General features: G+C 43.6%; 1 protein-coding gene across 1 annotated transcript; it reads right to left on the minus strand.

Moving 5' to 3' along the window:
* Positions 1-864: 864 nt before the first annotated feature.
* SLC35G1 (solute carrier family 35 member G1) lies at positions 865-11,298 on the minus strand. The gene is made up of 3 exons (XM_066355171.1): positions 11,035-11,298; positions 5,692-5,872; positions 865-3,308 (listed from the first exon to the last, which is right to left on the minus strand). Exons 1-3 carry the CDS (start codon positions 11,207-11,209, stop codon positions 2,570-2,572), a joined length of 1,095 nt encoding a protein of 364 aa, XP_066211268.1. The 5' UTR covers positions 11,210-11,298; the 3' UTR covers positions 865-2,569.
* Between the last annotated feature and the right edge of the window lie 6,110 nt (positions 11,299-17,408).

Raw genomic sequence — 17,408 nt, forward strand, 5'->3', positions numbered from 1 at the left:
CAATAACATTCTAGTATATACCTTAGACATTATAAAAGTGTTTAAGAATCACACCCTGTAAAAGTTGGGAGAAGAAACATTTCCTCCAACCTTGGTCATATATTGTGACATTCAAGTACTTAAACCACACTGTTGAAGTAAAATGTCTGTGGTACACAGGCCTAAAGGGATGTAATTTTCAAGGCCCCATCGGTTCTTTCATTGTGCAAAGTAAAGACCAGGGAGAGGGTTCTCTGAGAGTTCATTCACCTCAGGTAGGTAATGAACTAGCCGTGGTTTCCTTTCTGTACTTCCATCGTGGAAATAACAGAGGGGAGAAGGCCCTGGAAACCCATCTCAGCAGGTCCCTCCCCAGCATCCCTATCTATGTAGTGTACCTCCTACAAGAGGATTTCTAACCCTTAACTCTAAAATGCTCTGATTCGCCCTAGCCGGTTGGCTCAGCGGTAGAGCGTCGGCCTGGCGTGCGGGGGACCCAGGTTCAATTCCCGGCCAGGGCACATAGGAGAAGCGACCATTTGCTTCTCCACCCCCTCCCCCTCCTTCCTCTCTGTCTCTCTCTTCCCCTCCCGCAGCCAAGGCTCCATTGGAGCAAAGATGGCCCAGGCGCTGGGGATGGCTCCTTGGCCTCTGCCCCAGGCGCTAGAGTGGCTCTGGTCGCGGCAGAGCGACGCCCCAGAGGGGCAGAGCGTCGCCCCTGGTGGGCGTGCTGGGTGGATCCCGGTCGGGCGCATGCGGGAGTCTGTCTGACTGTCTCTCCCCGTTTCCAGCTTCAGAAAAATGCAAAAAAAAAAAAAAAAAAAAAAAAAGCTCTGATTCTAGAATTATCTAAGATACTTGCAAAATGATGCTTTTGCAACTCTAAAACTCCAATATTGTGAATTAGGTAAAAGTTATGATAGTGTAACTCCCCTAAATAGACTTCATGTAGGATTTGTCAGGTGGGAAGCTTTTGGGGCAATCAGAAAGCCGAAAATTCCCTGCTGGAACTATTGGACGTCATCTTTTCTTACTGCGGCATAAACCTCAGAGCCAAGTACCTTTTTACCTTGGAAGAATTGTGATGCAAGGGTGGCAAGGCGTTTAATAATCTTTCAAATTTACAGGCTTAAGATAATAATAGATACTAGGCCTGACAAAGAGTTGGAGGCCATTATAACCTCACCAAAACAAAAGATTCACTGTGACAAAAAATCATTTCCATCTATTCCCCACTTCCTGATTAAACTCGCAAGCTTTCCTAAATATTTAATTCTCTCTGTAACTGACAAGTATGGGCCTGATGAAGTTCCAGATATATAGTGTGTTGTTTGACTTCATGACATAATATCATGGTGCAGCATTGACATTTAGTATCATATTGATATACCAGAATTTAACAGTGATTTATTCAAGAAACTACAAAAGTCAACCAACCATGGAATTCACAGGTCTTTACATTTAACATATAACAGGAAGCATTATTACATATAATTCCATAAGGGAAAAAGATTATAAAAATAAGTTTAATAGAATTACTGTAATTTAAAAAGTTGTTATAAAAATATATATTCCAAAGTCCTCTAAGTATTTGGCTTAGAGGGTAAGTAAGAGAGGTTATCTGTTAGGGTGAACCATGAGAAACTATGGTTTTTATAAATTAAAAAGGTAAAATCTCAGCAATTTCAAATGGTTCAATCTAATAAAATCCTGAGAAAATTTTATTTGGCATCACACTATAAATTCAAAGGGAATTTATAGAAAATCACATTTCTGTGAGGGGAAAATACTTTCAGATAAAAATGTGCACACTGGCCATGCCGAGACTTCTCAGTTGTGACTTAAAGGCCTGAAATCTTAGAAAAAACTTAGCGCGATTTCAAAAAAAACCGCAGCAGACTTAAAGTTATAGAATGACAGTAACAGTTGCTAATGTCACTGAAAAGAGAAACTAGTCAAATTTGGTGGTTTAAAGACTTTTCAAAAAGTTTACATATAAAAATTCTAGCTTAAAGTGAAAAGGCACAAATATGGGTTAAAAGAATGATAATTTATAAAAGTCTTGAAAATCAGGCTAATTCATTTGTATTATTAACGCTATTAAGTAGGCACCTATTCCAAGTTTCAGCCTTGGCCTCCTAAATGGAATTATGTTTCAAATGAATTTTCAATATAATACGAATCATAGCAGCATTCTTACCAGTAAGTTGCTTAGCCTCTACACTGCTAAAAGAGCATCTAAAATTTCCTCCCTACCTATATTCCATCATTACCAAAAATATATTTTAAAAAATTACATATTTATACTAGAGTCATAAAGTTTTTTGCAGTGTTTCTTTAACTAATGAGGTGTCCTCTTACAATTGCACCCCAACAAAAAAACAAACCAAACAAACTAATCGCGAGACCAAACCAACAGGCTATGCTTCACTAAAGACATATATTCAAAAATGATATTTTAGCTGTGAAATGTATTAAATATAACCAATGCAGTAAATACAGATCTTCCGAGAGTGTGCATGTGTGGTGTGTTTGGACTACATGACAGTATACTTTTTTTAAAAAAAATAAACATTTCAGTGATGATGCTTCATTTGGAACCCTGGCACCATTTCCGAATGGCCGCTCCGGCACTACTAGCTACTACGCAGAGCGCACCACCCACTGTCCACCAAGTTGGGACATCATTAAGGAAAATAATCTGAAAGGTAAAAGCAAAAACCACATCCATAGTCTTCATCAGTGCTACTAGCCCTACTTTTTCTATCTGAATAGCTTTGGTGAGAAACACCTGAGCCCCCAAACCAAACAGCGCGACCATTATGAGATAGAGCCTGTCCAACCCACAGTCGGGCAGACTCCACGCTCCTAATATGGTGAGGATGATGGAGCTCACCAAGAGGCCCAGCACTACATAATACCAAACGGTCAGAAAGTAGTCCACGGACTTCCCCATCTTTCTGAGGATAACGAGGGTGAAGGCAGCGAGCACGGCATAGCCCACTGACGCGAACGTGCCCTTCAGGTGCTCCGAGTAGCTTTCCTGCATCACCACGGCGCTGGAGCCAAACAAAAACGGCGGCCTCACGATGAGGACGACTCCAACTAGGGCGCAGGCGGTGAAGAGAGCATCCCAAAGGCCGTATTTTTCCTTGAGAAATATCCAAGCAAATATAGACGTAAACACCGGACAGCTAAACGAGATAACCGTGGCATCGGCGAGGGACGTTGTCTGGAAAGCGTAGTATAAAAGCATCATGGCGGAAGACCCGAGGACTCCTCTGAGAAAGAGGAAGATGCGTTGATCTTTTGGGCCTATGAACCCACTTCTGTAAATTCAAATGAAGGTACAAACATTTAACAAACTCGATATTTATATTTAAATTACAACTTTTTAAATAAAGTATTATTTTAGAAGTCTTAACTATCAAAAAATAAGGGAATAGCAAATTAAATGATAATGTCCACAACCATTTAGACCTTTAAAAAATGTTTTCTAACTATAGCTAATGACATAGTATTCACAGTATAAGCAAAAATAATACAAGAGAACTATATAGTATCATTATAATTCAGTAAATACATATTTTTCTTCTTATATTAGATATTTTCTATATGTATATATATGTTTACAAAAAGACAAAAGAAAATATACTAAAATGTTCATTGTGGTTAACTTTATTCTAGTATAGGTAATTTTTCTCCTTTATATTTATTTTCCCCAAATATTCTACTAAATATTTAAATATATGAGAATGTGTTACTTTGATAAGAAATACAATTTCAAGAGTTAGCTGCCCCATATAAGAAAACTTGGTCCTGGATAGTGTGCATTCCCCCAATCTTACAAGTTTTTCTAGAAAAGCTGAAGCAATGCTAAATTTTGTTTTAGCCAATGAATGTGAGACTTTTCATTATTCCCATTAGGAAAAGTGTTAAAACACACTGAAAAAGAATCTGTAGCTTTTGGATAAATAGAATAACAGTTACTCAAAATTTTTTCAATTCAGTATTTACTAAACAGAGGACTGTGGAGGCTCCTGGCTTGCGCGCAGCTTGCTGACATGTGCCAGGGCTGTGCAGCATTAGGGTAGCAGTTAGGCCCGACATGGGGACCATGGGTCTCTGAAGTTAGAAATAGAAGTGCAGAAGCTGGGAGATAAGCACCAAGGATTTAAGGAAATTCTTCTAGTGCCTTCCCCTGGCAATACCTTCATTCCAAAATGGGAAGGATGGTTGTGTTAGCATCAGCAGTCTGCTGCCACACTTAGAAATTTCTGAAGGCTTACCACCATTTCCTAAAACACTGTGACTTGTCCACATTTACATAGGAAGTTCTGACAATATTGATCTTAGCAGGTTTTCACCTTTTTTCATCAAATCCTCAGCAGAGTGAAACAATTCTAAGTGAATATGCAGTGTTAGAGATATAAGGAGACTCTGGTGACAAGCACCTGACGTTTTTAATTTGGTACATCTTTGACCAAAGGAGGAAAGACAGAAAGCACTAGGCAGCCACCAGGAACCCAACTGGTCTCTTCTGCCAGGGTTCAAAGAACACAGGGCTGTGTAGAGGTTATAAGTGTGGGGAGTATAATTTTAACCCGGGGAGGGTGTGTGTAGGTGGGTTCCGTATGAAAGGGGAAGAGGGGCTGCCTGAGGAGAGATCAGTGAGGATGGGAAATAGTCTTCATATACTGTTACATTCTATACAATGCACTGTGTCCTACAGGAAATTTCATTTGATCCTTGGACCCACAAGGCAGGTAGAGGACAAAGAATATCACTTCCTCCAGTTTATAGGTGAGGACACTGAATATGAAAGCAGTTTAAAAGGCCCTCCTCAAGATTACCTTTCCCCATTCCCATAGCACCCTAGGTGAGACTGAAATATTATTTTTTATATTTATTTATTTATTTATTTATTTATTTATTTTGTATTTTTCTGAAGCTGGAAATGGGGAGAGACAGTCAGACAGACTCCCGCATGCGCCAGACCAGGATCCACCCGGCACGCCCACCAGGGGGCGATGCTCTGCCCCTCCGGGACGTCGCTCTGCCGCGACCAGAGCCACTCTAGTGCCTGAGGCAGAGGCCATGGAACCATCCCCAGTGCCCAGGCCAACCTTGCTCCAGTGGAGCCTTGGCTGCAGGAGGGGAAGAGAGAGACAGAGAGGAAGGAGGGGGAGGGTGGAGAAGCAAATGGGCGCTTCTCCTATGTGCCCTGGCCAGGAATCGAACCCGGGTCCCCCGCACGCCAGGCCGACGCTCTACCGCTGAGCCAACCGGCCAGGGCCTGAAATATTATTACTGTAGTCTTCTGTCTGCCCTGGTAACAGAGGAACCTGTTCTACTTAAAGACCTGACTCTAGGAGACATTGTCACTTCCTTTTATTTCCTGTTTTCTCTCAAGTACGCCAAAACAAAGAAGGGAGCGTGGTACAAGATGGGTAGAAAAGTTTTGTTCTCAAATGAGGAGTGGAGAATAGTCGAATCTCCTCCTCCCCCTTTGTTGGGTATGTCATTTGTGTTTATGAGTCTCTTCTTTGGGTAGGATCCTTGTGACTTTTCATTAATCAGAGCCAAAGGGTGCAGGGCCAGTAAATCTATGAGAAGCCTAAAGCAGGTACTATAGAGTAAATAATTTGAGCAGGTCAAAAGATTTACAACCATTTATTAATATCATCTACTTTGCAGATAAGAAATACTTACTTTCTGTATATTAAGCAAGGAATAATGACTAACATTTGGAACACACATCGGAATGCACTAATTTCTACAGCATGGACGTCTTGCACTTTTTTAACACATAAAGAGCTCACTGAGAAAAGGAAGGCAGACACTAATGTGTAAAACAAGCCAAGTCCAGGACAGGGTGCTTTCTTCTTGGCTTCTGAAAAAGATTAAATTCTGGTTAGTCCTTGCCTCCAAGTATATGTTTTATCATTTTCACTTAGAAATTGAGAAAAGTGGGACAGCGTTAATGAATGGCTGACAAGCTACAACTATTACTGCCTAAGTATACCTGTATTTGGGGTCTGAAACATTTTCCTCACCAAGAATGAAGAACTATAGATGAAGAAAACTATTTAAACCTGCGTTCTTTAAGTGCAGTTTCATCCTATAAAATAGACTTCTTTGGCTCACTAAAGAATCATCCCTCACCTATAAGTCAAAAAGAAGTAAAATGCTTGCCAAGACAGTAAGAGAAATCTTTCAGAAATGCTTGTCAAGATGACTAGATAAAAATGTTTCTAAATAGTTTATATCCTCTCACTGGTAAACTGGGCTTTCTGAAAAAGTTTTTAACTGTGTTCTATGGCTAACTGTTGCTATCTGATTTCTGCCATAAGCCTGTGAGCTCCTCCAGGGTTGGGACCTTGGCTGTCTTGTTTATCTCTGGCATATGGAAGACTGTGAATATTTTCTTTTTTTTTTGTTATTTTTCTGAAGCTGGAAACGGGGAGAGACAGCCAGACAGACTCCTGCATGTGCCCGACCGGGATCCACCCGGCACGCCCACCAGGGGCAACGCTCTGCCCACCAGGGGACGATGCTCTGCCCCTCCAGGGCATCGCTCTGCCGCGACCAGAGCCACTCTAGCGCCTGGGGCAGAGGCCAAGGAGCCATCCCCAGCGCCCGGGCCATCTTTGCTCCAATGGAGCCTTGGCTGTGGGAGGGGAAGAGAGAGACAGAGAGGAGGGGGGGGGGTGGAGAAGCAAATGGGCGCTTCTCCTATGTGCCCTGGCCGGGAATCGAACCCGGGTCCCCCGCACGCCAGGCCAACGCTCTACCACTGAGCCAACCAGCCAGGGCCAACTGTGAATATTTTCTAAATGAAAAAATATGAGAGAATTTCACGGAAAGATGTGGAGTGTAAGACCACTGGCAACAGCATGACCTGAGAAGGCTGTTTTGTGTTTTTTTTCTGAACCATTAGTCAAATCCTTACTACACTTTTCATGGTTTATGATTTATCTTCCACTTAGAACATAAACCTTTGAGAGCAGGGGCTGGATTATCTATCCCAACGTGCTTTTCAAGTACATTTTTTAAAATTAGAATTGCCATCTAATACCAACTTCCTGGCTTGATCTGAACCAGGCAACTTCTGCTTTCTATAGGCCATCAAGTATCAAATTATTAATGACAGTCTGTATGAGCATTAAGCTTTTGGTTAGCCACTTCCTTTGTCTTAGTTGCCTAAAACAGGAGAGAACCTGCTTTCAATCTCACCCCCTGGCATTCAGAGGAGAGCAAAATGGCATAGGATGCAGAGAACTCCTTAAAAGGCCATTCATTAAAGAATATATTCTTTCTATTTTCAACTAACACACACACACAAAAATGAAATAAAGCATAAGAAGTAAACACTACTGGTTCTCATGAGCTAAGAGCACAGCAGAGCTAAAACAATGTGTGGGCAAATGCAATTTATAGTAAAAACAGTGTTATCATTCTTATCTAGGAATTTACAATGTGTTCTTCCGCTATAGAACAGTATTGCATAATGATGTGTGTGTGTGTGCTTTTAAATGTCCTTCCCTTATAAATGCAAACACCAAGTAATATGTGGCATTCTACACCTTGTCCTTTGTAGTAAAAGATGCCTTTTGGTCAGAATCTCCTACCTCTTCCTGTTGTAGGTACACAGCTGAAGAGTGATTTTGAGCTGGCAGTTGTCATGTTACAGGTTATATATACATTGTTAAGTGCCAGCATCCTCCACATTTTGCTCTGTAATTATGTGCTCAGATACCGCAGAAGCAAACTGCACGTACCACTCAGCCTATGAGAGGAAGCTTTGGAAGATTTTTAAGTTAAGCACAACTAAATACATGTTTTGGCTGTGGCCAGCCTTAGAATTTAGCTTCTGAAATTTCAGAATTCAGGTCCAAATAAAATACTTTTTCTTAAAAGAAACCCAACCCATACATAGAACCTACACCCACAGACAGAAGAGAACAAGTTAAGGACAGAAAACATCTCCCTGGTCTATATTTCAAGGATCTTCTCCAACCTAAACTTCTCAATTTTCCCCCAGGAATATTTTAACATGCTATTTTAACTCTTTGAAAACTTAATTTCACACCCCTGGCTCTGATTATCTTTTCCTTAAAAACATACACTCATAGTCTTGGCCAGAGAGCCTAGATATCTTGGTTGGAGGGCATCGTCCCGAAGAACAGAGGTTGCTGGTTTGATCCCTGCTCAGGGCACATACAGGAACAGATTGATATTCCTGTCTCTCTCTCTCTAAACTCAATAAACTGAACATTAAAAAAAAAAAATACATTCATATATTTTCTTGCCCATAAACACTTAAGGCCCATGCTTCCTGACTGGGGTAAGACAGTTGTTACAAAGCCTAGCTGAACCTGATTGCAAATGAGGGTAAGAACTGGTTCTGCACAGACAAACCTGTCTCTTACTGAACAATCATTTCAAATCTGTCAGTGAGGACGGGCAAGAGAGCAGCATAATCCAGAGACATTTGCTTATATAATATGCTTCTGTGTTTATATTCTACTACAAACATATCTAATAATTTGGTAACTCTAAATAATTCAAATTAATTGGCCATAGTGTGATTTCCTGAGTTAGAAGAAAACAGAAAAGTTGCTCAGTTTCTCTAATCTTTGCTTAAGAACTCATTCCTTCCAGGGGGATGTAAGGCACAGACCAAAGCCATCTTCTTCTCCTTGCTTCAGTCTAAGATCCACATGGTCCCTCAAGAAAAATGTAGATGTCTTAGGGCAGCTGTATGCTGCCCATGAAGGTTATCCAAGAATGTAAGGAAAATGGATGACAGTTGCAACTTGAACTTGAAAAATAAGCTTTGTTGAGATAACCAGTTGATTCAAGAGGCTAAAATGATACCGTCACAAAGTTCAATGACAGCAGTACTGTGGTTTAAAGTGTTTCTGTGGCAATCCTATTTTTGGAATATTATCTGGTCTCCGTTTAATAACCATCACTAAGTCTTACTGTTAGCAATTTATTTTGAAGCTATAAGAATCACAAGATTCTTAAGTGCAATTGCTTATATTGTTTATCATTTTGCCGTGTGCTGCCTGAGTGAACAGTTCACAAGGCAAATGTTTAAGAGTTTGCAATGACTAATTCAGCATTCCACCAGAATGACATTTAATCATAGGATGATAAGGTAAGAAACTGACCTCTTCAAGGGCTGCACATCTGGTCAGCTCAGCTTGGGGTATCTCCTGCTCTAGAGGCTCTCTAGGCCAGGGGTCGGGAACCTTTTTGGCTGAGGGAGCCATGAACGCCACATATTTTACAATGTAATTCTGTGAGAGCCATACAACGACCTGTGTACATTACACATTATCCAATAAAAATTTGGTGTTGTCCCAGAGGACAGCTGTGATTGGCTCTAGCCACCCACAACCATGAACATGAGCGGTAGGAAATGAATGGATTGTAATACATGAGAATGTTTTATATTTTATTTTATTTTTTTGTATTTTTCTGAAGTTGGAAACGGGAAGGCAGTCAGACAAACTCCCGCATGCGCCCGACCGGGATCCACCCAGCATGCCCACCAGGGGGTGATGCTCTGTCCATCTGGGGCGTTGCTCTGTTGCAACCAGAGCCATTCTAGCGCCTGAGGCAGAGGCCATGGAGCCATCCTCAGTGCCTGGGCCAACTTTGCTCCAATGGAGCCTTGGCTGCGGGAGGGGAAGAGAGAGACAGAGAGGAAGGAGAGGGGGAGGGGTGGAGAAGCAGATGGGCGCTTCTCCTGTGTGCCCTGGCCGGGAATCGAACCTGGAACTCCTTCACGCCAGGTTGATGCTCTACCACTGAGCCAACCGGCCAAGGCCTATATTTTTAACATTACATTTTTTATTAAAGATTTGTCTGCGAGCAGATGCAGCCATCAAAAGAGCCACATCTGGCTCGTGAGCCATTGGTTCCCGACCCCTGCTGTAGCCCATGCATAAATAATTAGAATTCTGATAACCTGTTAGCATTTAGGACAAAAATGGAGCTAGAATCATCTTCCTAGGGTTTCTCTCTCTAAATTGAAGAAAGTGCATTCAGGGAGGAAGGAAGCTGGGGTAAAGTAAGAGACCTAGAAATCCTGAGTCACACTTAGGGGAGGCGACCCAGAGGATGAGGTGGTACAGGCTGTGTAACTTTGTCTTGAAAGGACATCTGCCTACTTCCCTTATTTTCCAGGAAACTGCTCCAAGTAGGTGGTAGAGCGCTGAGGCTAGCTAGTAGAAAGGGCCCTAGGCTGCCTTTCTGGCAAGCTGGCGCGTCTGGGACCTGTGCCTTGTCTCACTCACACGTTAGCTCTTCGGAAAAACAAAACAAAAACGCCCAAAGCCCTCACCTTCCTCATTTGTCAAAGTAAGACGTTGAACAAGATCAAGGGTTTTTTACACGGGGTCCTTGGCTTAGGGGATGGGTACGTGAACACCTTCACCAGATTAATAAGACTGTGCCTCTCTGCCTCCTTGTACATCAGCTGCTATAAAAAGTCTTCCTAACCCCCAAAGATCAAGAACCAGTGACCCCACTCAACCTTGCCTTTCCAAGATTCTAAGACTCTAAGACTGCGGTACAAACTCTTGTTTTGTATTTAATGTTTTTCAACTTCCTCTTCAGGGAACACTATTTACCACCGAGATCAATTATCAGGGTTAGCTTTCTCTTAGCCACCGTCGGCTGGAAGCTGGCCTTTCTTTAGGACCCCCCCCCCCCCGCGCCCCCAAAGCGCCGACCTCGGCCGGGCACGCCGAACTGCAATCAGTGGCCACGGGCTTGTCCGCAGCACTTTAATTATAGAACCGTTTTAGAATTCCAAAAGGGCTCCAAACTCAATCAGAAACTTTCTCCGGTCTTCGCGCCGGCGGGTACTGGGGACTCTGCTTTGCTGCCCCCGGGTGTCAGATCCAGGGTTTCCCCGACTCTGGGCTGGGCAGGGTAGGGGTCGCGGACCGCAATGCGCCCCCGGCCCGCGGTTCCCAAGATGCCCACGCTGCCGCCTGCCCGGCCCCGCGAGGGTGAGAGCCGCGCACCCGAACTCACCAGGCTGCGCGCGCGAGCCGGACGGCGAGGAGCGGCACGACCAGCAACAGCCCGGGCCGGATGTTTCCACTGCCTCGACGGCCGCCGGCTCCTCACTCGCGTCCGGGGGCGTGTCGTCGGCCAGCGGCACCCGGGGCTGCAGCTCCGTGGCCCCGGGGCTGTCCACGGAACTCATGGTGCGCCCTGTGCTCTCCGCACGGCCGTCGCGGCGTCTGGCGCCGGCAGCCCCGGCTCTGCTGCCAGGCTCTTCCGGCCGGCGGGGGCGGCGGTGCGCCTGCGCGCGCGGCCCTCCTCCCCCGCCCGGGGGACGGGGCTGGTCCTATGCTGCCCTATTGCCTTCAGCTCCTGAGCCTCCCGGGCCGCCTCTCTCGTGGGGCTGCGGAGACCACAGCTGGTCTGAAGGCGTGCACCCCTCTGCTGCAGTCCGGCTAGACTGGCCAGAGGTTTGGCGTCATCTTTCCAAGGCACACGGGACGCCTTTCTGTCATTGCAAAGAGAGAGGTCCTGCAGCCTTTTCTTGGGGCAGGCCTTTGAGGAGGTTAGGAGGGTATATGTTTATTTAGTGGTGTGGTGCCCTATTCAGCACCTCTGGGGTACCCTAGAGACCTTTCCAAGCATTGTGCCAGTCTTTGAAGGACCAAGGGTTTTCTCCATCATCTCATTGCCACTTAACCAAGGAGTGTAGAATTTTACTGGTTTTAGGTTCAAAAAAAGGGAGTGGGGAGATTAGTATATAACCATGGGGGAAATACTGTATATCTATAAGACTGGGGTGGAACCCATTTATATATTCTTTGTAACAAGGGCACTCATTGTTGGGCCTTCCTGCTTTCCTTTTTAATGGTGCATTCTAATTTGAGTAAATGTAAGATTCCAATGTTCTGATGTGATCACACTGGTAAAATCTAAGATATATGTCATTTGGCTCCAGGATTCACTAGTAGCTCTTTATGTAATTCTTCTTTCATCTCTTGCTTGCTTTACATGTGAAAGGACAATGCCTGGACAAGGAAGAGCCTGTCTAAACTGTTCTAAGTCCAAGCACAAGCACATTACCAAACGGAAGAGTGACGTTGGCCTGTCCTCAGATATTTGCACAAAGTGGTCCACAGCTGAACAGTATTGGACTTGAAGTCAGAAGTCCTGGTTCTGGCCCTGATTATGTTACTAAAGTGTGTGATCTTGGACAGTCACTGCTTTACTACTTGAAACCTTGGTTTACTTCATTTAATTAATAGAAAATATATCTCGTCCTACTTTGCAGAGTTTTTATGCAAGTAAAAATGCATTAGTGTGGGTAAAAGCACGTCACGTGGAAAGCACTTTATCGGAAAATCAAAGTGTATTTTTAACTAGGGTAAATATACTTTAACCTCTCAACTGGAATCTTTTTTTTTTTAAAGAGTAAAAGGGTGAACTATGCAGAGCTGGTATAAACTGGGACTGTCCTAAGCAAACTGGGATAAATGGTCACCTGAATTCTAATTTGATTGACATATTCCATTGCCTTGTCTTGAAAAGAATTTAAAGCTGCTTATGAAAATATATGCAACTGATTTTGTGATTGGTGATGGTGGGGTGGTGTTTTAGTGGGGAAAGTATAGGGAGTAATGGTAAGGGTGATTGTGATTATGAAGCAAGAATCACAAAGTTTGTACACATATTCCCTTTAATTCTTTCCCCTCTGCTGCTGACCTTGACATATAAAGGGTATTAGTCATTCTTCCATCTTAGCTAAACAAATAAGAGCCATGAAAAGCAACTGATAAGAAAAGTATGGGCCAGGCTAGAGGTAAAACATAGGTCTGTTGGGGCTCCACCTAGTAGTGGTGTGGCATGGTTAAGTTCTTTGAGCATTATTATTTCAGGGCTCTGATACCAATGACTTTGAGCTGGTAAGAAGTGGATTTTCCCCACAGTGTAAAGGATGAAACAGAAATCTGAGTTGGAGACCACCTCAGAGCTCACTGCAGTGCTCTCGGTGAGGTTCTGACTCAAGGCAGAGGAGACAAGGAGGAAATATTGATTTTGAGGAAGCTAGGAGATGAAATGGACAGATGTATTTACTAGATGTGAAAGAGTGTTGCTTCTGTATGAAAAACCATGCAGTGTTCCAACTGAAACTCTTCTGCTTCTGAAGGAATTCAATCCTCCAATGAGAATAGCAGCCCCTGCCTGACCAGGTGGTGGCGCAGTGGGTAAAGCATCAGACTGGGATGTGGAAGACCCAGGTTCGAGACACCGAGGTCGCCAGCTTGAGCGTGGGCTCATCTGGTTTGAGCAAAAGCTCACCAGCTTGAGCCCAAGGTCACTGGTTCAAGCAAGGGGTTACTCGGTCTGCTGAAGGCCCGCAGTCAAGGCACATATGAGAAAGCAATCAATGAACAACTAAGGTGTTTGTAAAGCCAGGAGCCGCCATCGTGGCCATTCACATGCAGGTTCGCATTGGATTCGGACAGTCGGTAAAGAAACAGCGGAGCCAAAAACTGATGGGCCATAGTCTTTAATTCTAGCTTGCACCCGGCGGGCAAGTAAAAAATACACACTGGGCTCCAAAACCCAATCACATTCAGTGCTCACAAAGCCACTGACTTATCCGAGTTTCCTAGAATCAAAGGTTTCTAGCTCACCAGCCTTATTCTCCTCAGTTCCCCATCTCCTTCCTTATTCCAGATACAAACTCTGTACAAACTGGCATCTCACTCAGCACTCCACCATCTTGGCTGCTTCTCCTGGCCTCCTCCACGTGGCCCTTCTCTGCTCTCCTCTGCTCTCTCTTCTAATGATAATCTCAGGAACCAAGAGCACAAACTCCCGTTTTGCCCCCACTTTATACTGTAGCTTCACAACCTCTAATCCAATATACAAAGTATGGAAGTCTCTAATACAAAGTCACCTCTGAGGCATGATTGGATTGTACCACCCTACATCAAAAAGGGTAGGAAAGGCTTAATCCCAAAACCAAGCCCCAGGCTACAAGGATTCTCAACACACATTAATATCACCTGGGCGACGGCATCTTTAACAAAGTGAGCATAATACATTTTATCTGCCCAACAGTGTTGCAACGCACAATGAAAAACTAATGATTGATGCTTCTTATCTCTCTGTTCCTGTCTGTCTGTCCCTGTCTATCCCTCTCTTTGACTCTCTCTCTCTGTAAAAGAAAAAATTAAAAAAAAAAAGAGAATAGCAGCCCCTGCTATGAGGCCAAGTGACTACAGTGGGGGTGGCACAGCCATTGTTCTAGTGTCAAGAAGCTAGAAGGAAAATGAGAGTAGAGAACAGGTGGGTTCTAGTGTCCTCATTAATAAGTGAAAGTTCGAGGTCCTCACCATCCCAGTGGTGGCAGATGGAGACTTCTAGGTACTGCAGGAGGAGTTAGATTCCTGACTTCTACTACTGTTTTGCATGTCAGGTATGACCCTACTGTGAGTGTAGTCTAAGCCTTGATAGTGTTTTGTTTTGTTTGTTTTGTAATACAGCTGCCTAATTTGAACTTTGACTGCTGAAGCAACCACTTCAAAGATGTGTCCACTCCAAAGACAGCTATCTGGAATAAACACATGGCCAGCCACAGGACTAGATAAAGAACCAGATCACCATTCCAATTGAGGCTCCTTTGTTTTAGAGATCTTGGTGCATTTCAATCGATTAAATCACTTGGGCCACTTTTTCCCCCCTTCTGGTGCTTTAAAGCCTTCTCTTACATTTTAAATTCACCAATAAAGAATGAGTCCTATTGCCTGACCTGAGGTGGCACAGTAGATAAAACATTGACCTGGAATGCTGAGGTCGCCGGTTCAAAACCCCAGGCTTACCCAGTCAAGGCACATATAATAAGTAATCAATGAACAACCAAAGAGAAGCAACTATGAGTTGATGCTTCTCGCTTCCCCAACCTCTATAAAATCAATAAATAAAATAATTAAAAAAGAAGAAGAGCCTGACCTGTGGTGGCGCAGTGGATAAAGCGTCGACCTGGAAACGCTGAGGTTGCCGGTTCGAAACCCTGGGCTTGCCTGGTCAAGGCACATATGGGAGTTGATGCTTCCAGCTCCTCCCCCCTTCTCTCTCTCTCTCTCTCTCTCTCTCCCTCTCCTCTCTAAAATGAATAAATAAATAAATTTTAAAAAAATGAAGAAGAAGAATGCGTCCCATCCTGGCCAGGTAACTCAGTTGTTTAGAGCAGGGGTCCCCAAACTACGACCCGGGGGCCGCATGCGGCCCCCTGAGGCCATTTATCCGGCCCCCACCGCACTTCCGGAAGGGGCACCTCTTTCATTGGTGGTCAGTGAGAGAAGCATAGTTCCCATTGAAATACTGGTCAGTTTGTTGATTTAAATTTACTTGTTCTTTATTTTAAATATTGTATTTGTTCCCATTTTGTTTTTTTACTTTAAAATAAGATATGTGCAGTGTGCATAGGGATTTGTTCATAGTTTTTTTTATAGTCCGGCCCTCCAACGGTCTGAGGGACAGTGAACTGGCCCCCTGTGTAAAAAGTTTGGGGACCCCTGGTTTAGAGTGTTGCACCAATATGCCAAAGTTGTGGGTTCCATCCCTGGTCAGGGCACATGCAAGAGTCAACCAATGAATGCATGGATAAGTGGAACAAGAAATTGATGTTTCTCTCTCTCTCTCTAAAAATCAATCAATAAAATTTTTTTTTAATTAAAAAAAAAAAAGAGTGAGTCTAGAAGCCCTAGGCTCCTACTCTTGACCCGAATGAAAGCAGAACCCTATGTCCACGTGCCTGTGTTCTCTCTCCCTGGGGCCTCAGGTATAATTTCCAGATCCTGTGAGTAATTAACCTTTATTTTTTCCAAGTTTCTCGGTGGTCATTACTGAAGGGTGTCTTGCAGTCATAATACAAATCATAAGGGCCAAACCAGCCATGACATTATTTATTGATGGGCTGAGACCAGCACAGATTAGTGAGACATTTGTAAATTGGGAACTCTCTTTTCCTAGTGTCTCTATCTGGTTCATAATAGATCGGTATCTTGGTACTGATTTGAAAGGCTGCTTTTCTTTTTTTAAAAAAAAAATTATTTTCTTACCCTTTCAGGTAATGCCACTTATGACTTGGAAAATGGCAGTTTTTTTTTGTTTCAAGAAGTAAGGTCTAATGTTTGTATTTTGGGGAAAATCATTACTGTGGGACGTAAGATCATAATTCTAAAAAACCTTGGTAAATGAAAGAGGGAACAAGCAAAAGAAGTGATTAGCATAAATGTAAGACGGTACATTGGCGAGGTAAAATAAACTGTTCAAGATGATAAGATCAGACTCTAGAAATATAACAACAAAAATGTCAGAGTCAGTTCCTTAAAAAAATTAAATGTAGAATTACCGTATGATTCAGCATTTCCACTTCTGGATAATAGAAAGCAGGGGCTCAAACATTTGTACACTGATGTGCAGTATAAGTCACAATAGCCAAAAGGTGGAAACAACCCAAGTGTCCACCAACAGGTGAACAGATAAACAAAATGAGGTATATGCTGCAATGAAATATTATTGAGCCTTAGAAAAGGAATGAAATTCTGACACATGCTACAACATGGATAAACCTTAAAAATATTATGCAAAGTAGAATAATCCAAACATAAAAAGACAAATAGTTTATGATTCTACTTATATGAGGGATCTAGAATAGTCCAATTCATAGAGACAGAAAGTCCAACAGTGGTTACCAGGCGCAAGCAGGGAGAAGGGAATAGGGAAGTTATTGTTTAATAGGTACAGAGTGTCAGTTTGGGATGATGAAAGGGTCCTGTGGGTGGATAGTGGTGGCAGTTATACAACAATGTGAATTCACTTAATACCACTGAACTCTATACTTAAAAATGGTTAAAATGGTAAATTTTATGTTGTATGTATTTTACCACAATAATAAAAGGAGTTTTAAAAAATGTCAAGAAAACCCCTTCTGAGAGTATGCAACAGAGAGCTAATAAACCAGCAAATTAGATCTAAAGTTGAAGTAGCCCTGGCCGGTTGGCTCAGCGGTAGAGCGTCGGCCTAGCGTGCGGAGGACCCCGGTTCGATTCCCGGCCAGGGCACACAGGAGAAGCGCCCATTTGCTTCTCCACCCCTCCGCCGCGCTTTCCTCTCTGTCTCTCTCTTCCCCTCCCGCAGCCAAGGCTCCATTGGAGCAAAGATGGCCCGGGCGCTGGGGATGGCTCTGTGGCCTCTGCCTCAGGCGCTAGAGTGGCTCTGGTCGCAACATGGCGATGCCCAAGATGGGCAGAGCATCGCCCCCTGGTGGGCAGAGCATCGCCCCATGGTGGGCGTGCCGGGTGGATCCCGGCCGGGCGCATGCGGGAGTCTGTCTGACTGTCTCTCCCTGTTTCCAGCTTCAGAAAAAT

The sequence above is a fragment of the Saccopteryx leptura genome, chromosome 13 (genome assembly GCF_036850995.1).
Source record: "Saccopteryx leptura isolate mSacLep1 chromosome 13, mSacLep1_pri_phased_curated, whole genome shotgun sequence".
NCBI classification, from domain to species: Eukaryota; Metazoa; Chordata; class Mammalia; order Chiroptera; family Emballonuridae; genus Saccopteryx; species Saccopteryx leptura.

Coding starts and splice junctions, on each gene's coding strand:
- SLC35G1 (XM_066355171.1), bottom strand. CDS start 11,209: ATGAGTTCCGTGGACAGCCCCGGGGCCACGGAGCTGCAGCCCCGGGTG. Junction 5,873..11,034: donor CGGCTCGCGCGCGCAGCCTG/GTGAGTTCGGGT, acceptor AATCTTTTTCAG/AAGCCAAGAAGAAAGCACCC. Junction 3,309..5,691: donor CCTTGCTTAATATACAGAAA/GTAAGTATTTCT, acceptor TTGAATTTACAG/AAGTGGGTTCATAGGCCCAA.